Source organism: Mangifera indica, chromosome 2, assembly GCF_011075055.1.
Source record: "Mangifera indica cultivar Alphonso chromosome 2, CATAS_Mindica_2.1, whole genome shotgun sequence".
NCBI classification, from domain to species: Eukaryota; Viridiplantae; Streptophyta; class Magnoliopsida; order Sapindales; family Anacardiaceae; genus Mangifera; species Mangifera indica.
The window spans coordinates 15299685-15322803 of record NC_058138.1 but is presented as its reverse complement, the minus strand read 5'-3'; the positions used below and the strand labels follow the sequence as shown (position 1 = coordinate 15322803).

The following is a 23119-nucleotide window of genomic DNA, read 5'->3' as shown; positions in this document are numbered from 1 at the left end:
AATCGATTAAATATCTAAATGTGATTATAACCATCACAAGTGCATATGTTTCATCAAAGTATATTCTTGACCTTCACGATAAGTTTTGCGCTACAAGTCTGACTTTTTATTTAGCAATTTCATTTTCTTCATTTTTTTTTTCTCACAAATAAATATTTATATCCAACAGGCTATACGTCCTTAGGTGTTGAAACTATAAACTCAAACACTTGATGTTTTGCTAGAAAAGCTAGTTTTGTTCAAATTGTTTCTTATCATTTAGGTCAATCATGTCTTTCTTTATACTATACTATAGTACGTGATTCAAAGTCATTATCATTTATAGTTTCAAAAGTTACTGCAAATGAGAATATATTATCCATATTAACTGTTTCACGGTTTCACATCTCTCATATATAAGTATAATTTAAAGATATTTCAGTATTCTGATTTTTTCGTTCTTTAGGATTTTGTACCACTTTAAGAGTTTATGTCACTTCAGAGGTTTGAATCTCTCAAGAATCATAACCTCTTCTGAAAGAATATTAGAGAGTGTGGATTTTTCATTCATTTTTAGAATCATTATGATTGATATCTATTTGATTATTTGTCTTTCTTTTTTGAAGGACAATATCCTTCCATCTTTCCGTCTAACAAGTTATCACATTTCTGGTGTGCAGTAGATTGATTAGTCATAATTCGAATAGACTATTCAATGATCAAATTAATTCTTGTTAGTGCATTAACAGTTAGTATATGTGATCTTGTAACTTTTGTTGTATCTACAATAACATCAAACATTTGGTTGATAATAATTTATAAATGCACTATCCTATACTCTTCAATTTCACTTTATGATGTGCAAGAATTTAGACAAGATATGATAGATATATATCAAATAAGTTTATATCTAATTTTAGGAGACATTTTTTTTTTCAAAATGTAGGAACGTTGTCTTATTAAAATAATAATCTGTAAATCATGCAGTAAAAAGATTACTTGTTAAAGTAACAATCTGTAAATCATGGGAACGTTGTCTTATTAAAGTAACAATCTATAAATCATACAGTAAAAAGTTTCAGATACTTGATAATAGATAGTGAATTATATCCAATATAAATTCTCAAATGACGTTAGAGTCCTATTTTTGTGCATTGAAGAGACGTAATAAAAACATATACAACACAACCAAATATTCTCAAATCAGATATGCTGGGTTGGTGAGCAAAAACTAATTGTAAGGAAAAATATTGATGATAAGAGGAATGTCGGAAACAAATTAACGCTGCAATATGTAATATAATATATCCCTACATAAAAGTTGGTGATTGAGTTTTTAATAATAAGATAGGTACAATTACTTGAAGTTGTTTGATAAGAGACTCAATTCTTCTATTTTAAGTACAGACATTTGAGACTGAATGTTCAACATTAATCTCTATAAACTTGCAATAATCAACAAATATTTTGAATGTAAATTCATCAACATTATCTAGTCGTATTGACTTGATAGAATAATCTACAAAATGTGTCTTTAATTTGATAATTTATATTAATAATTTAGCAAATGTAACATTTTTAATTGATAATACAAATGCATCAAGTAAGACCATAAAATAATGAAATAGCCAGGTTAGTGGATGAATAGTTCATATATGTCCCTTTGAATTTTTTATAGAAATGATGGGGTTCCTACTCCAATTTTAAGGGGAGATGCTTTTATTATTAATTTGTCTCAAGAATAGACAATGCAGAATTTTCACTGAACAATAAAATCTTATGATTTTTTAATGTATATTCATGTAAATTTTCAATAATTCTACATATCATTGTAGATCCTAAGTGTCATAAATGGTCATGTCAAAACATAAAGACTTTCGGCTAAGAGAACTTTTGATTTGATATTACGTAGATTTTAATTGTCTTTATGATTGTATAATACAATATAAATGATAAAGTAGACAATTTTTCTAGTGTAAGTCTTTTTTTAGAGATATTACCAGTTACACAAATGAATTTTGCATCATTTTCACTCATAATTTTAATGTGAAAACTATTATTTCTTTTATCTTTAAAATTAAGTAAATTTATTCTTGATCTATTTGAATATAATGTATCATTGATATTTAATTTAGTTGCATTTTTCGATAAAATTATGATTCTTCTAGAGCCTTCAATCAGATTTATTGATATGATATAATATTTACTTTAACTCCAATTGGTGCTTAAATTAAGAAAAATTTCTTTTCTTTCAATATTGTATGCGTTGTTATACTATTCACCAGACATATGTTTCCATCACCTGTTTTTAAAGTTAACACTTCAATTTTAGAGTTTATATCTTTTTATTTAAAAATTCCATTAGTCGTAATATACATAAAATATTGAAAGAAATGAGAACATGATAATAAAATACAAAATAATATTTATGACTTTAAAATAATTATATATGATGAATTTTAATTATATAAAACATTCATATTACTATTCAAGTGCCCATATTTATATTTTTTAAAGAAGTTTTAAAACATCAATATTCATTAGATCGATAAGATCTAAATTATAAAAAATTTAGTTCTTATTGATGCATAATATAGATCCATTCAATGTTTGTGTGTATTACAGATACATAACCAATGACATTTACGACCATACCTATTATTTTATGGTTTACTCTGCGTTATTCGTTATTTTATTTCAGTCGTGATCCACTTCTATTGGTATGATTGAGATTTTTTATTATAACCATCTTCGAATTGAAAATTATTTTATCCATGATCTTATTCACACCCATAATAACTACTTATAATAGTTGCATTCACTTCAAAGAATTATGCAATACTTGTGGGCAAGTTTAATAATTTTTCATTAACATAAAAAAATATTAATTCATAATTTTTTCCAAAAATTACTATTACAAAAACATATTATAAAATGAAACGTGGAAAATATTTTTTCTTCCACATTATCTTAATTAGGAAAAAATTCTGAACATTGTAAAGTTGTACTAAATTACAAAGGTATTACGAGTATTATTGAATTTGATATTTAAATTTTTCTATGAATCTAGTGAATTTATTTTTATATACATATATTCAGCTTGTAATTCTTCAAGGATATAATGCTGGTAAAATTACGGTCTTGGATTTATCTTTCTGAGACATTTTATTTATTTATTTTCTCAAGATTCATAAATTCTAAATGAAAAATTATATAAATTATCTATTTAATTTTAAGAACTTCAAGTTTAAATATTATCATATTTATACAATTTCTGATTTTATAGATAATATATATGAGTTAATCTTTAAAATTTTAAGTTTAAATATTATCTCATATTTATTGATTTTGTAAGGAGAAATATCAAAATTAATTTTTAAAAGTTTTATATTTATGTATTATTTTTGTTATAAATATAATGAAATAAATGGCAAAATAAGTGAATTGCAAACAGAGAATTATTATCTCATTAAGTCAAAGCTACGAAAGAAGAAGAAAGAGGCAAAAGTGAAGAAACAAGAAGCAAATCTTGGATGAAGAAGTGTGTATATTCATGAGGAGATGAGAGGGGGTATTTATAGGGAATTTGCCCCCCTCCAGTCAATAAAAATGGCTTTCTTCCAAGCTAAGTTTTCAGGTATTTAATGTCTTTACATTACCATTTGGCTAAAGTAAAAGACATGTGGTGGAAAAATCCACCATACATAACACTCCTCATTGGATTTCCACTACTTACAGATAATTATATTAACCTTGCTAAGAAAAAATCGAGTGGGATAAAAACCACAGAAAAGGAACATAATTATGAAATATCTTATAAGTTGGTGTCGGATGTGCTTAAACTGCCTCATTAAAAACCTTACTAGGAAAACTCAGTGGGACAAAACCTAGTAAAAGAAAAAAGAGTACAGTGCACATTTTATCCAATATTTGATAAACTTCAAAATTTGTCTGACAAATGCTCCCTCTGATGGATGTTCCCCCTCTTTGTAGTAGGATTAATTTAGTTGCTTGTTGAGTCGTCGCATACCGATGTTATACACTAACTTCTCAAATGTTAATATTGGTAGTGTTTTAGTGAAAAAATCTGTAAGATTCTCATTGGCTCTTATTTGCTTGACATCAATCTTTTTGCTCTGCTGGAGCTCATGAGTATAAAAGAACTTCGGTGAGATATGTTTGGTTCTATCTCTTTTGATGTATCCACTTCTAATTTGAGCAATACATACTACATTTTCTTCATATAATGTGGAAGAAATGTCTATTGTAGAAGAAAGACTACATACATTTCAGATATGATAAATAACAGATCGTAACCATATACATTTTCGACTGGTTTCATAGAGAGCTAAAATTTCTAAATGATTTGAAAAAGTTACAACCAAGGTCTGTTTGGTGGAATGTCATGATATTGTTGTATCATTATAAGTGAAAATATATCCCGTCTGTGAACGAGTCTTATGAGGTTCAGAAAGATAACCAGCATCTGCATATCCAACCAAATTAGGATTTTTAGGGGATTTGACAGAATAAAATAATCTCAAATCTCCAGTTTTACATAGGTAACGGAAAATATGTTTGATTCTGTTCTAATGATGACGGGTTGGTGTAAAGCTAAATCGAGCCAATAAATTAACTGCAAAGGATATATCTGGTCTCGTGCATTGGGCCAAATATAATAAGGCTCCAATGACATTAAGATATGGTACTTTAAGACCAAATATATTTTCATCTTCTTTTTTAGGACGAAATGAGTCTTTTTTTTACTCAAGAGACCTAACAATAATTGGGGTGATCAAAGAATAAACCTTATATATATTAAAACGTTTTAATAATTTTTCAATATACGCTGATTAATGGATAAGTATTTCATTTGAATTGTGCTCGATTTGTAGGCCGAGATAATATTTTATTTTTCCCAAATCCTTCATTTCAAATTCTTTTTTCAGATATTCAGTAGTTTTTTAGAGCTATTTAGGACTCTCAATTAAATTCATATCATCAACATAAACTGTTACAATAACAAATCATGATTCTTACCTTTTGATAAAGACACATGGGCATATAAGGTTATTCGCATAACCCTTCTTTTTCAAATATTCACTACGATGATTGTACCACATGCATCCGGATTGTTTTAATCTGTACAATGATCGTTGTAATTTAATTAAGTACAAATCTCTTGAATTGACCCTTTTTGTTTCAGACAATTTGTATCCTTTAGAGAGTTTCATGTAAATTTCAGTGTCTAAATTTTTATATAGATAAGCAGTAACTACGTCTATTAGACGCATATCCGATCCTTCAGAGACTGTTAAACTGATTAAATATCTGAGTGTGATTATATCCATCACAAATATATATGTTTCATCAAAGTCTATACCGAGCCTTTGGGAAGTCTTGGGCTACAAGTCTAGCTTTATATCTAGCAATTTCATTTTTTCTCATTTCATTTTTTTCACAAATACCCATTTATATCCAACGGGTTGTATCTTGAGGTGTTAGAACTACAAACCTAAACACTTGACGTTTTGCTAGAAAAACTAATTCTGTTTGAATTGTTTCTTCTTATTTAGGTCAATCATGTCTTTGTTTACACTCAGCCATAGTATGTGGCTCAAAATCATCATCATTCAGAATTTTAGTAGTTATTGTAAATGAGAATATATAATCAATTACTATTGTTTCACAATTCCACATCTCTTGTGTATGAATATAATTTAAAGATATTTCAATATTTTCATTTTCATGTTCTTCACGGGTTTGAGTCTCTTCAAGGACTATAACCTCTTCTAGAAGAGTATTAGAGAGTGTGAATTTTTCATTTATCTTAGGATCACCATGATTGATATTTCTTTTTCAAGGAACAGTGTTATTTAATCTAACACGCTACCACGTTTTTGGCGTGTAGTAGATTGATCAGTTATAGTTCGAATAGACTGTTCAACAGTCACATTGATTCTTGTTAGTGCATTAGCAGCTGGAACATGTAATCTTGTCACTTTTCTCATATCTACAAATGCGTCAGACATTTGGTTGACAATAATTTGTAAATGCACTATCCTTTGTACTTTAGTTTCACTTTGGAATGTGCGAGGATCTAAATGAGACATGATAGGTACATACCAAGTAAGTTCATGCCTAACTTCATGAGACATTTTCTTTTTCCCTAAAGACGGCAAAGTTGTCTCATCAAAGTGACAACCTGTAAATCGTGCAGTAAAAATATCACCTGTTAATAGTTTTATATACCTGATAATAGATGGTGAATTATATCTAACATATATTCCTAAACGACGTTGAGGCCTCATTTTTGTGCGTTGAGGAGATGCAATAAGGACATATATAACACAACCAAATATTCTCAAATGAGATATATCAGGTTGGTGACCAAAGACTAATTGTAGGGAAGAATATTGATGATAAGAAGAAGGCGCAAGCGAATTAACGCTACAACATGTAATATAACATATCCCCACATAGAAGTAGGTAATTGACTTTTTAATAATAAAGTGCGTGTAATTACCTGAAGTCTTTTGATAAGAGACTCTACTAATCCATTCTATGTGTAGACATGCAGGACTGGATATTCAACCTCAATCCCCATAGACATACAATAATCATCAAATATTTTGGATGTAAATTCACCAGTATTATCTAGTCGTATTGACTTGATCGAATAATCTGTGAAATGTGTCTTTAATTTGATAATTTGTGCTAACAGTTTAGCAAATACAACATTTCAAGTAGGCAATAAACAAACATAAGACCATCGTGCAGATGCATCAATTAAGACCATAAAATAACAAAATGACTCACTTAATGAGTGAATGGGTCCACATATATCCTCTTAAATCCTTTGCAAAAATGATAAGGATTCATCTTCAATTTTAGAGGGAGATGGCTTATTACTAATTTGCCTTGAGCACAAGCGGTGCAAAACTGTTCACTGAATAATAAAATTTTATGATTCTGTAATGTAAGTCCATATAAATTTTAATAATTCTACGCATCATTGTAGATCCTAAGTGGCCTAAACGATCATGTCAAAGCATAAATGCTACTGCGTAAGTTTCAATTTCCTTTATAATTGTATGATACAATTCAGATGATAAAACAGACAATTTTTCTAGTATAAGCATTCTTCCAGAGGTATTACTAGTTATATAGATGAATTATGTACTATTTTTACTTATGGTTTCAAGATGATAACAATTTTTTCTTATATCTTTAAAACTTAGTAGATTTCTTCTAGATCTACTTGAATATAATGCATCATTGATACTTAATTTGGTCTCATTATTTAACATAATTGTAACTCTTTCGGAGCCTTCTATCAGTTTAATTAATTCTGATATGGTATTTACTTTATCTTCAATTAATGCTAAAGTTAAGAAAATTTTCTTTTCCTTGAGAATTTTGTGTGTTGTTGCACTATCCACCAAACACATGTGTCTCACATCAGCTTTTGAAGTCAACGCTTCAATTTTGGAGTTCATTTTCTTTCATTTAAAAATTACGTTAGTTATAACATACACAAAATATTGAAAGTAAGAGAACATAATAGTGAAAGACAAAATAATATTTATGACTCCAAAATAAATATATATGATGGACTTATAAAAATCTTGGGCATCATTGTCACTATTTAAGTGACCCATATTGTTATTCTTTGAAAGAAGATTTGAAACATCAAGAATCATTAGATTGATAGGATCTAAATTATTAAAAATTTAATTCTTATGAGTACTTAATATAGATTCACCCAATGTTTGTGTGTACTACAGGTACACCACCAATGACATTTATAACTGTACTTATTATTTTATGGTTTACTTTACATTATAATTTACTTCCTCTCAGTCTTGGTCCACTTCTGGTGGTGTGACTGAGATTTTCTATTATTTCTCACATCCATGATAACTACTTCTGGTAGTTGCGTTCACTTCAGGGAACGATGTAATACTTATGAGAGGAGTTACTCATACTCACGATAACTACTTCTGGTAGTTACGTTCACTTCAGAGAATGATGTATAGTGAGAAAATATTAATTCAGAATTTTTTTCGATATTGCTACTACATGTGCATAAAATAAAATATGGAAAATATTTTATCTTCCACATTCAGGAAAAGATTATGAATATTGTAGAGTTATACTAAATTATAGAGCCATTGAGAGTATTATTGACTCGATGTTCAAATCTATCTTTGAAATTTCTCTACAAATTTAATAGATTTATCATTATATCTATATTTCGATTTGTAATCCTTCAGGGATATGATGCTGAAAAATAATAGCCTTGTATTTGTCCTTCTGCGACATTTTATTTAGTTAGTTTTTTAACGCTCGTAAATTCTAGTGGAGACTCATGCAAAAAGCCATTTAATATTATTCATCCAATTTTAGGAACTTCAAGTTCAATTATTGTCATATTTATAAAACTTCTGGTTTTGTAGACAATATATATGAGTTAATATTTGAAACTTCAAATTCAAATATTATCTCATATTTATAAAACAACTGATTTTGTAGGAGAAATATTGCGACTAATTTTGAAAGCTTCAGGTCTATATATTATCTTATATCTACAAAACTTCTGGTTTTGTAATTAATATTCAGAATATTATAATAGCATTCTGATTATATTTTGGACTTCAAGTCCATATTTTTCACACTTTATGCAAATTTCAGGTTGCAAAGGGGATATCATTATTCTTAAATAAAGACTTTGATGAAACTTGCAACTTCCAGAGCATATATATGTATTCTTATGATTTTACAAACTTCAAGTTATAAATTGTAAAACTTGGGACTTCAGACACATATACATATATTCTCACGATTTTACAAGTTTCAAGTTGTAAATCGGATATAAATAAAAATAAAGATTCAAATAAATAAAGATACAAATAAATAAATATTCAAATAAATAAAATACAATAAAAATAATTATTCAAATAATATCGGGATTTTCGATTCAGATTTTTGGTTTTTGTAAACTTCAGATTACAAATGATAACTGATCGTGTTGATAACATGTATAAATATAATGAAATAAATGGTAAAATGAGTGAATTGTAAAAAGAGAATTATTATCTCATTAAGCCAAAGCTACAAAAGAAGAAGAAATAGGCAAGAGTGAAGAAATAAGAAGCAAATTTTGGATAAAGAAGTGTGTATATTCATGAGAAGAGGAAGGGGGTATTTTTAGGGAATTTGCCGCCCCTCCGGTCAACAAAAATGGGTTTCTTCCAAGACAAGTTTCTAGATATTTAATGTCTTTACATTACCATTTGGTTAAAGTCAAAAACATGTGGTGGAAAAATCCATCATGCATAACAATTTTATATTTATAAAATTTTTGATTTTATAATTAGTATTTAGAATGTTGGGTTCATTTGACGTGTTATTTGTGCTTATCTTATCTTCTTCTCATATTTGACGTAACTCGTGCTTATATTCTTCTTATATTTGACGCATTCTCATCAAATTTTCAAACTTGCAAACGTGGTGTATAATCAACCATATATAACAACGTCTTATATTTCCTAACTTTTAAATAATTAAATCATTAAATTAGTAAAAAAATTAATAAATAAAATATCATTCTTAAGGGCACACAAAATAAATTTGCAAACAGAAACGTCAAGGCGTTTTGTATTTTCTGAAACAAAAAACACGTCGTTTAAGTATTAGACAACAAAACGACAAGTTTATAACTAGAAAATGACCAAAACGCACAAATTTTCAACGCACGGCAATCTAAAACCCGATCTTCGTTCTATCCGCCTGTCTCACTGTTAGTGGCTCTTCAGTTCACTTCTCGATCCAATAGTTTCTTAATTTGGCTCAGACTCTCAGTCAAGTAAAGAGGTTTATCATTATCATTGTTTCGTTTTACTTTCTAATTTATTAAATTTCGAAATACTCCTCATTCTTGATTCTGTTCACTGCGATCGTGTTTATGTGACTGAATTGTAATCTATTTATAATCATCTAATCAATTGATATTGCTTGATAGGTGTTTGATCAAACGCCTCTAAAGAATTTGCTTAGTAGCCGCATTATTAACATGTTGGGAACAACTTTTGCTTATCAACTTGGAGCCTTAATCTATGAATTTTTTGTCATAATAATGAAAATATATGAAATGAAATTTTAATTCTTACAACTTTTTGTTGATCAATTTTCGGCCTTACTTATTTTTTTTATGTTACTGTTAATTCAATTATTTTTACACCCATTGTTTTGAGTGTTAATGTAATTTCATGATGTAGGTGTTTACTAACCTTGGTTTTAGCAAATGTCTATGTGGAAAGAGTATTATGAAAATGAGAAAATCTGTTTGGTGCAATATTTGAAAAGAATAATACTACATGTGAAAAGTTTGCATAAAAAGTCTCTCATACAAAATAATGTAGTGCAAAATAACTCATTAAACAAGGATGAATGATGTGTCAATTGATGGACATTGTCACATTACTTTGTATGTATAATTTTGTATCCATCTTTTGTATGTGTAATATCCGTAGAAGTACTCAATTGAGAAAGAATGAAATAATTCAATATATGGCCTTGATATATTATTAGACTGGTAACTTTACTGATATGATGTTTTAATGATGTTCAATGGTGTTTTAATAATTTACAACAATATTTTACTATCATTAATCATTGAGTTTTTAAGATGTTGAATGTTACTGAAGGTCATTTTATATGTTTAGAGTAAATTATATTTTTTGGGCAACATTATCATTCCTATAAAAACCAAGCAATCCCAATTTTTATGAAAAGATTAGTTATCAAAAACTAAAAACACCAAATGATGTTTTCAACTTGTATTCAGAAAACTGAAAATTGATTTAGCAATTTGTTTTTGAAAATAAGAAACAATATTCAGAAAACAACAGTGAACAAACACCTTGATGAAAAGCTATGAGTTCCTTTCTTTTTAAAAATTTTAAAGTTTGGCAAGGGTCTCAGTATTAAAGTTGAGTTTTTAAGCATGTTCAAAGATTTATGGGTGATCAGAGAGGAAAAAAAAAGAATTTTTTTGTATGGTCTATTCTCTAGTTTTTCTTGACAATTTTCCCTTAGGACGTTGTAAGGTTGAGTTGTTAGTCATGCATGCACTTCCTTTCTTCAATGAAGTTGCTTAGTAGTAACACGACTTTATTTAAATAGGTGGCAGTTCAGCTACTCAAAGGATGGGATTGACTTGGTAACAGACTTTGATATGCAAAATTTCCATCTTATCCATTAATTTCTACTTTGACGATGTGATTAGTACTCATATGTTGATTTCTGTTTTATTATGTTAGTTAGCACTATTTGAGTTGAAGTTCATATTTCTGATTGTGCATTGGCTTCTTGTGCTTACCATTTGCTTAGATGTCTCTTTTAGTTTGCATAAGTTAAAACTAGCTGAAGTTCATCAATTTGTTTTGTGGACACAGATGATATTCTTGATTCAAGTCCTTTTTACCATTTCAGATCTCTGAAGAAGTGTAAAAGCCACTATTGGACTTTCCATTGGCTTGAGGTTGGTGAAAAATTTTGAGCAAAATTATTGCTTTTCTGTGCCTTCTGAATTGATGCTTCTCATGAAGCTCTCTGATAGTGTGTGCTTGTTGTCATATTGTTGACACCAGAACAGATGATGATGTGGTGTTCTTGAATCTGGTTTTCATGTTTTTTCTTAAGTCATCTCTTAGTAGGATTTGCACTTGGAATGGAGGAATGAATGGGCATTTTTTCAGTTTGGCTTAATATTTATTGTTTATATTTGCTATGATTTATTGGTTAATCTTTTACTCAAAAATATTGTTGATATTAAATATACTAATCGGAGGTTATCAGTATGCATGAATTGCAGATATTTACAATATCTTTAAACTTGTGGTCCTTTCTTTTTTTCTTGTGAATATATTCTGGTATTAGATTCTGTTTTAGTTAATGGCTTCTTGTTGTATTCCATTTTTGTTTTCAAAAGATGCATTGCATGAAATTTCTTTGGAAGATGTTAATTGCTGATAAATTATTTTTCAATATGATGATGAAGCGGTTCACTTTCTTGATAATGCAAATCAAAATCAAGTACCATCAAGCAAATATTTTTAGAACCTCGGTTCAAGTTTTCATGCTACAGCTTCAAGACCAAATTGCAGATCAACCCTGTCAAGTACATTTTTTAATTTGTTATTGTTAGATGGTGTTTTTTCTTATAAAGAATTTTGCAATTTTATATGTTCAAAATATGGCTACAAAATTCTTTTTTATTTTATATTTCTGATATCCAAATAACTAATTTGCCAAAAGGTTTGGAAAAAAATTTAAAAAAATATATACTATAAAAAAATTGTGTAAATAAATCAGTGAAATAGATAATTTTAATCAAACGGCTGAATTACAGTACATAATAATTATGGTTAAACTATTGTTTTCAAGATTTTACTAACAAATAATATAATATAAACCATGATACTTAACATTTGGAGGGACAATTATGTGGAATTATTTGCTGATGTTCAATTTAAAGAAAAAGAAATATGAACTCTTCTGGTTTAGTGAGGGAAAAAGGTAAGCACACCATTAAGACACATGCAGTCACATATTTACAAAATTAAGTCAATTTATTGTAACAATACTTAACAGAAAGACAAAATTAACTTAAATCCCACTACTAATTATTGGCATGCAGAGAGTGGAGACTGAACAAGAAATTAATCGGTGGAAGAGTGATAGCTAGAATGGCAGATTACAAAGGGAAGGTGATCACCACAGATGATGTTTCAGGGGATATGATTTTTCAACCTATCTTGGAGGATGGGGTTTTCCGATTTGATTGTTCTGTGGATGATAGAGATGCAGCATATCCCAGTCTTTCTTTTGTAAATAACAAGGATAGGGACATGCCAATCATGACTCATAAGGCCCCTTTATATGCCCCAACCTATAAATCTCATATGGGCCAGCAGATTGTGCAACTTGAGGTTAGTTACTGTATTATCTTTTGACTCATTTTACCTCCTAAAATGCTTTTTGTGATGTGTATAACCTATGTTACTTGTTATGTGTTTTTCTGTACCATCATTAATTTGGTGGATTTGGTTCTGGTTTAGCTCCCTGTTGGTACCTCGTTTTATGGAACTGGGGAAGTCAGTGGGCAGCTAGAACGGACGGGAAAAAGAGTGAGTTTTGTTTTAAACTTCTTTTAAATACCAATAGTAAAACATATTTCTGCTCTCAAAAATTTGATGTTCCTTTTTCTGTAGATTTTTACGTGGAATACAAATGCATATGGTTATGGTCCTGGAACTACATCCTTGTACCAGTCACATCCCTGGGTGCTTGCTGTCCTTCCAAATGGAGAGGCATTGGGGGTTCTTGCTGACACAACAAGGTGTTGTGAGGTGGGGTGTCCTGCCACTTGTGAAGATCTTTAGTTTATTATTGCCCCAACCTAGTATCAGAGCCTGATGGACCAAGATGTCAGGAGCTTAGTTGCTTTTGTTGGGTGCTTTTCAATTTTCTTAAGCTTTTGGGATTAATAGTATTTCAACAAAAGTAAAACTGTTTCAACACTTTATGATTTACATATATTTATACATTTTTAATGGTCCACCACCCCATTCTTTGCTGGCAGATTGATCTGAGAAAAGAATCAACTATACAGTTCATTGCTCCATCCCCATATCCCGTGATTACATTTGGTCCTTTTACTTCTCCCTCTGCTGTTTTGGTTTCCCTGTCTCATGCAACTGGTAATCTCCTAGACAATCCAGGCATTCATTTCTTCAAGTGCTCCATATTTATTTATATGTTTTTTATGATACCATGATGACTTCCATTTATTAATTGGCGCATGTGTAACACAAGTTAACTCTTTTGTTGTTATTATGTTCAATGTCATTTAAAATTTTGTTTCTGAGACAGTTGTCTTACTGAAAGTTTGCTTTGTTGAACACTGGAGGACCGGTTGAATTTGATAATCACAGGAGACTTATGAAAACCTGAACCTCCAATTCTGTAAAAAACATAGGATGTTCTAGTCAGCATATGCAAATATACTCAAAGTATAACAGCATTTGTACGTGTGAGTGTGTCCAAAAGCTCAGATTCTCTAGATAAAGTAGATACAGTGTGTCTGTGTGCCTATATTTTGGGGGTTTTGGTGTCTCCTGCTCATTTATAGTAACAAATAATAGTTTGACAGGTTAAAAAGTTTGAGTAACACCAAGTCTCTGATTGTGGCATTTGCACTCGATGGGTTGACTACTTTAAATTCATTGCTTATATTATTATTTATAAGTTCTTATCTGTGCATGACCTTGTTTCCTTGAGTGTGCCTGTAATTTACTGTCTAGAGTAAAATTGATAGCATTCTCAGGCTAAACTGGGTAGTGATGGTCGTGAAAAAGTTGTCTTCAATTTTGCATTGTCATCACTTATCACGTGTAGAGAATTGCTGCCTTTTGGCATATAGGTTAATGCTTAGGTAGCTTTTTGAATCTTCTTTTATTTGGTTCTTTGATGTTATTATGATTGGGACTAATGCTGTATAATTGATGACATTCTCATTAGGAACCATATTTATGCCCCCAAAATGGTCCTTAGGCTATCACCAGTGCCGTTGGAGTTATGATTCTGATCAGAGAGTTCTTGAGGTTGGTATCTGTTTGTTCTTACTGATCGAGATTGACAAATGCAGTCTCTAAATGAGGTTCTCTTTCTGATTGCTGTTATTTATGAAGAAACCAACTTTAAGTTTTGTTATGTCTAAAGTTTGTTCGCCCAACCCTTCTGTTTTTGAACATTTTCTCTTGATTGATCCAATTTGTATCTGTAGGTTAGCAAAATATTTCGCAAGAAGGGTATACCATGTGATGTCATATGGATGGATATTGACTATATGGATGGTTTTCGTTGTTTTACTTTCAACAAGGTATGGATGATAACTGCAATCAATTGGTATACGTTTTTGGAATTGATAAACCTTCTTATATAGTTGTTATTTTCTTTCAGTGGTTTTTTCATTATTATTTTATTTTATTATATAGATAGATGTTTTAAGCAAGAATAAAAAGAAATAAAGAGGAAATCTAGGTGAAATGGCAAATCTAAAAGTATCATTTTGACAGCTGAAATGTGTTATAATGATTTCTTGCAGGAGCATTTCTCGGATCCAAAATCTTTGGTAAAGGATCTGCACCATATTGGCTTCAAAGCAATCTGGATGCTTGATCCTGGAATCAAGCATGAAGATGGTTATTTTGTGTATGATAGTGGAACAAAAAATGATGTCTGGATTAAAACGTCAGACGGAACACCTTTTGTTGGTATATTTCCTTAATTTGGTATTAAATCTTTGTCCAGGTTGAGGGTGTTAAAGTTACCTATGTTTATCTTTCAGGGGAGGTATGGCCTGGTCCTTGTGTCTTTCCTGACTTTACACAATCAAAAACTCGTTCTTGGTGGGCAAGTCTGGTTAAGGATTTTGTTTCTTGTGGAGTTGATGGTATATGGAATGATATGAATGAGCCAGCTGTTTTCAAGGTAAATCTTACATTTGCCTCTGCTTGATGGGCTTTTATCTATTTGTGTACTGGTTTCATTATATTCTTCTTGCAGTCAGTAACTAAGACAATGCCTGAGAGCAACATTCACGATGGAGATAAAGAACTTGGAGGTTGCCAGAATCATTCTCACTACCACAATGTATAGTCTTCAACTCTAGTCTGGTATCTTTTATGATACATGCTGTACATTTCTTTTCTTGGCAATTTTAACTTGAATACATCCTCTTTAATCCAGTAAAAGTTTTGCCAGTGTAATGATAGCCATCCACTTAATAAATTATTTTTTTATGATGGCTGTACTTCTTAGTACTTTCTATATCACCAGACATTTCAAAACTTGATTTCTTGATATTGGTTGCTGATATTAGGTGTATGGCATGTTAATGGCAAGATCTACACATGAAGGCATGAAATTAGCTGATAAAAATAAGCGTCCTTTTGTTCTGACCAGAGCTGGATTTGTCGGTAGCCATAGATATGCTGCAACATGGACAGGAGATAATCTTTCAACTTGGGAGCACCTTCATATGTCTATTTCTATGGTACTTCAATTGGTAAGTAGATTTGGGTGTTTTTGCTGTTTGTAGGAAGCATGTTTTACGCACTAAATATATTGTGCCTTTTGTTAAAAGTTGTGCCTTTATCTATCTTTTCCTCCATTTGTGCACAATGTACTTTCTCAACTTAGAAAAATTTTAGAGCTGCATGTTGTGAAAGTGGAATTGTAATTTTCTATGCTCTAATATATGGCTTACTTTGTGTTCAGGGAATGAGTGGTCAACCACTTTCAGGACCTGATATTGGTGGTTTTGCTGGAAACGCAACGCCCAAACTTTTTGGACGGTGGATGGGTATAGGTGCCATGTTTCCTTTCTGTCGTGGGCACTCTAGAGCAGGCACAACTGACCATGAACCCTGGTCTTTTGGTGAGGAGGTATGTCCAAAGCTTTGTCTTTCTGTAGAGCAATTTGATAATAATCTTCTTTCTGATTGCAAAACTGAGTGTGTTGGTTACTTCAATTAATAACTAGGCCAGCAGTCTTACGTATTAGAGTTTTGAGAATATGTATTTTTGAACTATTATTGATCTGTGAAAAAACTCAAATATATGTCGGAAAATTAGCATTTGTAGACCTCACTATATACAGAACTATTGCTTTAAATGCTTTGGAGGAAAAATCCTTTGCTGAAAGAAATCTTGAAAATGTGTTAAATATTTTGAAAATCTTTCAGGAGATGGGTAGCTAGAATATTTAAGCAAGATAATATGCTGACTAATTGAAGGGCAACTGATTTGATGTGATGGGTTTGCTCACTGAACAAAAGTACTCAAAACTTGTATAACATTTATGTTATCACAGTAAAGGAGGGAAGATTGTAATTCCTTAACTAGAGGATGCCAGAGCAGAAATGTCTCAGTAATTTTGGTGACAAACATGTTGCTTCACTTCTCTGAAACTCTTGATTGAAATATATGTTGCTTGTCCTCAAAAGAAATCAATCTCCCAGGGGAGAAACAGAGCTAGTGCCATATAGTCATCGTCTGAATTGGCATAACCAAGAGCTGGGGAAATAAAATTATGTAGAGTAGTCCAACAATATTGAGCTGGGCTAAAAAATTTATATAAAATGAGTAGAAAGCACTGCCTGAATCCTTCGCTTGTAGTCACCTAGAATAGTATTATTATTTATTTGGGTGAAAATAGCCATGATTCTCTTTCAGTTTAGATTTTCAATCCACTGCCAATCTTAATATGTAAGACTAACTACTGTTCTGTTGATCAGTGTGAAGAAGTTTGTCGCCTAGCCATAAAGAGGCGCTACCGCCTTTTACCACACATATACACTCTCTTTTATATCGCTCATACAACAGGCATTCCAGTGGCAACTCCTACCTTTTTTGCTGGTAGGTTTATGTAGTTTGATTAATATGGTTCCATTGAGGTGCTTCATGTAATATGTTACTCTTTTAATGTTGGATTTTAAACATATTTATTACTTGTGCAGATCCAAAAGATCCCAGCTTGAGAACGCTGGAAAATTCATTTTTGTTGGGTTCACTTTTAGTTTGTGCAAGGTACTTGCTTTCTTCTATGCAGTAATAGTGGACACTAGAACAATAGTTGTATTTGTATGTCTGAATTTCCAATTTTAATTTTCTTTATCCTTTAGAATATATTTGTAGCACATTAAGGTTTAACCATATATTTTATTAACTTTAAACCTTTCCATACTTTGAAATGCATTTTTTCATTTGCTGCTGAAGATTGCTTTTTAAGTTACGGCCTTCAGTGTCACAGAAGTTTGCAATAGTTCCTTCTTATTCTTCAATATCCGTTTAATTTTGGATTTATATATTGAAACTGTTTGAACTTTTACTACTGGATGCTATCTACTAGCATGGCAACCATATGCTGTTGAGAGTGGGGTTAAGTTAGAGAACTTTATGGTTTACTTTAAATATACTAACATCAAAATTTCTTGTTGATTAGCTCTATGCCCGATCAGAGGTTGGATAAGTTGCAATGTACATTGCCGAATGGAATTTGGCAAAGTTTTGATTTTGATGATTCACATCCGGTATGCATTTCTGGAGAAATTTATGTATATTTTTTTGTGGACTATCTCGTACTCCTTGACAATTCTTGATGTTTTTAGATCTTTGTTTTATTTTGGTTGTTTTTGGGTATTTCAGGATTTACCAGCTTTATTTTTGCAAGGTGGATCTATCATACCTGTAGGTCCTCCTTATCAGCATGTTGGTGAATCTGATCCATCAGATGACTTGACACTTCTTGTGGCTTTAGATGAAAATGGTATTTTTACGCATTCAATATTTTCAGTAAATGAATAGAACCACTTAAGATTAACTCTTCCAACTTTTTGCAATGATATTATGTTGCTGCTCTCTGTTAGCTGTTATATAAGTCGGTTCTTTTTACTTGCAGGAAAAGCAAAAGGTATTCTATTTGAAGATGATGGTGATGGATATGGATTCACTGAAGGTCAATATCTATTGACACACTATTTGGCTGAGCTTCAAGAATCAATGGTTACTGTTAGAATTTCTGCAACTGAAGGATCTTGGAAGAGGCCACAACGACGTCTGAATGTCAAGTTATTGCTTGGTGAAGGTGCAATGGTGAGTCTTACTTTCATTGAGAGTTTAAATTATGTCTTCAATGGTTTTTAATAATCTAACTTTCCTCTAACAGATCAATACATGTGGGATGGATGGAAAGGCTTTGCAAATTAGACTGCCTTCAGAAAATGAAATTTCTGATCTAGTGTCTACTAGTAAAGAGCAGTACAAGACACGATTGAGTAAATATTGCTTAGCCATTGTTGTCTGGTGCTCAGTTTTTTTTTTCCCTTTCAATGGTATCTTGAACTTTCATTAAAACTTGTTTCATGTAGTGCAGCCAATCTCAGTCAATGTATCCATTGATTCTGATGAGTGATTGTTTAATGCAGGAAATGCAAAGCCAATTCCAGATGCGTAAAGGGTTTTCGAGCACATGGGAATGTGTTGCAGAGTAAACTGAATGTAGGCGTGCAGAAGTTCGTTGGCAGTGGTGTTTGAATAATTGATAGAGTCATACGACAATGTAGATGGGTTCAATAAGTCAATAGTCATGCGGTGTCGTTTGTCGTTTATGGATTTGTAAATACGATGTCGTAGCAATTGTCCATGTAAATAAAGAAGGAGCTTTGTACTACAAACATTTTGGCTTAAGTGGAAAAATGAAAAACGTGTGACTGTCTTTTCTTTCAGAATTCTCTGTATCTTCTTCTCCTTCTTTTGTGTGTGTTTCTGTATTAGTGTGAATTAGACTGAGTTGTATCGTTGGTATCAGAGCATCGCTCCTGGCAATGGCTGACGGTACAAGAATACAGGAGATGCGGTGAGAGTTTAGCCAGATGGTTACGAGTTTAGTTTCGGAATTTGAGAAGCGACAACAGGAATTCGTGAAGGAATCAATTGATAAGATTAGGAAACTAATAGGCAGATTGAGCCTTTAGCAAACAGAAGTCATTACGCAATCACAGTTGGCTACGAAAAAAAGTGAAAAAGGTAACTCTAGAGGAGCATCAGAAATGCGATCATCTTGGGAGAAGGTGACGCGTCTAGATTTTTCGCATTTCGACGGCGATCATTTTGACAGCTGGATTACCAAAGTTGAATATTACTTCGACGTGGATGGTACTTCGAATGAGGATCGAGTAAAGGTAGCAGCATTACATTTGGAGGAATGCGCCATTCAGTGGCACCAAGGATTTATGAAATCTAGAACTGATATGGTGATAAATTGGGAGGAGTATGCAACTGCTATGCGTGCTAGGTTCGGAAACTATTTCTATGATGATCCATTGGCTGATCTAAGGAATTTAAGGCAGGTTGAATCCTTACAGCAATATTTGAATGAATTGGACGAGCTTTATCCTAGAGTTGGAATCAAAGAAGATCAGGCACTGAGTTTCTTCTTGTCTGGTCTAGTGGATACTCTACAAATGCCAGTAAGAATGTTCCGACCAAAGACATTGTCAGAAGCTTATGCGTTAGCCAAGCTACAGGAGATAATGGTGGTAGCCATTAAGGATCAACCGAAACCAGTGAATCGCACGCCTTATGTACCCTCCGCACCTAAGGCTTCTTCCTATCACTACAGCGTTACTACATATCCGCAGAAACCGTTCACTAATGTTGGATTGCTACCTGCACCTAATCCACCTCGGACAATTAATTCAACTAATTCTATTGTTAATAATAAGGCTGGTCCTAATAGAAATTTCGACGAGAAAAGAGCTAAGGGTATCTATTTTTGGTGTGATGAAAAATACACTCCCAAATATAAATGCAAACGGAAACAGACTTTCATGTTGCAACTGAATGACCTTGTGGAAAAGGATTCTAATGAATTGGATGAACTAGAGGTTGTGGCTGAAGAGCAAGGTCTAATGCAACTCTCACTACAGGCGTTGCAAGGAATCGGTGGCTCGAGAACCATGTGAGTCAGGGGAACATATGGTAAATGGTTTTACATTCTTATTGATTCTCGCAGTACACATAATTTTGTGAATGGGCAGTTGGCATGTAAGGTAGGATGTACTTTGAGTAAGGTGAATGGAGTAAGAGTAGTGGTTGCTAATGGAGAAGAGTTGAGATGTGCTGCTTTGTGTGAAGGATTGGAATTAAAAATTCAAGACCAGGTGTTTTGGGTTGATGCTTATACATTACCCTTGAATAGTTATGATATTATTCTGGGAGTTCAATGGCTAGCAAACCTAGGAGATATTGTCTGGAGCTCTTCAAGCTACAAGGCGTTCATTTGTAGTATTCGACAGCATATCATCCACAAATCGATAGGCAAACTGAGGTAGTCAATCGATGCTTGGAAGGTTACTTGAGATGCATGGCAGGGGACCTTCCCTATACGTGGTTCCATTGACTGTCATTGGCTGAGTTTTGGTATAATACCAGCCACCATTCGGCTATTAAAATGTCACCCTTTGAAGCTTTATATGGATACCCTGCCCTTCTTCATATCCTTTATTTTCTGAAGGACTCTCTGGTGGCTGAGGTTGATACCATGCTATAACTACGAGAGGTCACCATTAACATTCTTCAGAAGAATTTGCAGAAGGCTCAACATCGTATGAAGGCTCTAGCTGATAAGGGTCGGACTGACAGACAATATAACGTAGGTGATAAGGTTTATGTTAAATTACAACCCTATAGGCAGGTGACCATGCATCGTGGCAACCAAAAGCTCCATCCTAAATATTTTGGTCCATTTGCTGTGACTGATATTATTGGACCAATTGCATACCGCCTCTAGCTTCTTTTCGATTCATTAATCCACAACATGTTTCATGTATCTGAACTTCGTCCTGCTTATGCTCGTGTTCAGGCGTCTCCTACGTTGCCTCCCTAGTGCCAGCAAGGTCTTTGTCTTCCTCATTCAATCCTTGATCGGAAGCTTGTTCGTCGGGGTGATGTGGCTGCAGCTAAGCTTTTAATTCAGTGGCAAGGAGAACCGAAAGAGATTGCTATATGGGAATTTGCTGATGATCTTCGCCAGTGTTTTCCAGGCTTCCTTGAGGACTCGGAAGCTAAGGAGAGGGGCACTGTTGCAAAGTAAATTGAATGTGGGCATGCAGAAGTTCGTTGGCAGTAGTGTTTGAATAATTGACAGAGTCATACAACGACGTAGATGGGTTCAATAAGTCATGCCGTGTCGTTTGTCGTTTATGGATTTGTAAATACGATGTCGTAGCAATTGTCCATGTAAATAAAGAATGAGCTCTATACTACAAACATTTTGGCTTAAGTGGAACTGCATAGAGATATTTGTGATAGAGTTATCCTTTTGTATGTGTTGGTAACTATATCCCTAAGACGTGTTTGTTTTATTTAGCTGACGGTGGAGAAAATCAAGCTAATAGCAGTATGCTTAATCCAGATGTTATATACTTTCTGTTGTTTTATGTTTCTGTAGGAGGGATCTTGTGCATGATGATGTTGGAGAGGAGAAATCACTTCTATTAGGACTTGATATCGGTGGTGGGCTGGTTCTTGAGCGGAAGATAACCATGCCTAAAAATAATCCGACGGTCTTTCAAATTGATTCTAGCATTAGAGCTCTCAAAGTAGGTGCCGGATCTGGTGGATTTTCAAGGTATGCTCCTTTTTCTTTTCTTTTTTTTTTAAATCTTTGTAATGTTTACTGGTAAAAACGCTAATTCTGAATCATTTAGTAATATATTCAACTCTCCACTTTGGTTATTTCATTCGCATCATGCATACCTTCAACAACGTATTTTGTGTACAGGCTGATATGCATAAGAGTCCACCCAACGTTCAACCTTATGCATCCCACAGAATCTTTTGTCTCATTTACCTCCGTCAATGGGTCTAAGCATGAAGTGTGGCCAGAATCTGCGGACCAGTTTTTTGAAGGAGACCTTCTGCCCAACGGTGATACTCTCTATATTTTCTTTAACTTGAAAAAGAATATTTGCCGGACCATTTAGATTTGAGAATCAATAAACTGAGCCAACAGATGGATGAACATTGACAATAGCTTGGAGAAATTTTAAACTAGGACTAAACTGGATCCATTTCTGTTCATTTTTGTCTCTTTGCCCTTTTATTTATCATTGATTCATTTTGGTTTTATTGTGATTTTCATTCCAGGCAAATGGACTTTAGTGGATGGGCGTGTCGGTTTGGGGCTTGTGAATCGATTTAACGCCGAGGAAGTTTACAAGTGTTACATCCACTGGGGACCAGCCAGAGTCAATTTGGAACTGTGGTCTGAAGAGAGGCCGGTCTCCAAGCAATCACCTCTCAGAATTTGCCATGAGTATGAGGTGATAAATATCGTTTAGCAACTCGGTGATTTTCTATGCATAACATTCGAACAACTTTCTTTATTTGCAAGAGAATGTAATGTCAGTAAACCCTATAAATAAATGGAATGAAAACCTCTCTGATCTGAAATTCAATACAACAGTATTGATTAATTTAATAACTCTCAATTCGTATTATTTCTAAA

At 32.5% G+C, this 23119-nt stretch overlaps 1 protein-coding gene across 1 annotated transcript; it reads left to right on the top strand.

Annotated features, from left to right (window-relative positions):
- The first annotated feature begins 9719 nt into the window (after positions 1-9719).
- Positions 9720-23095, top strand: LOC123208594. Its single transcript, XM_044626130.1, has 26 exons — positions 9720-9855; positions 11439-11524; positions 12683-12974; positions 13104-13172; positions 13257-13394; positions 13628-13745; positions 14566-14648; positions 14831-14926; positions 15152-15320; positions 15395-15537; positions 15613-15699; positions 15929-16114; positions 16327-16494; positions 17346-17466; positions 17568-17637; positions 18053-18140; positions 18256-18376; positions 18509-18702; positions 18776-18912; positions 19035-19140; positions 19611-20569; positions 20624-20771; positions 21497-21699; positions 22061-22240; positions 22394-22539; positions 22759-23095. The coding sequence occupies exons 3-26, from the start codon at positions 12732-12734 to the stop codon at positions 22950-22952; spliced, it is 4167 nt and encodes a 1388-aa protein (XP_044482065.1). The 5' UTR covers positions 9720-9855; positions 11439-11524; positions 12683-12731; the 3' UTR covers positions 22953-23095.
- Positions 23096-23119: the final 24 nt, after the last annotated feature.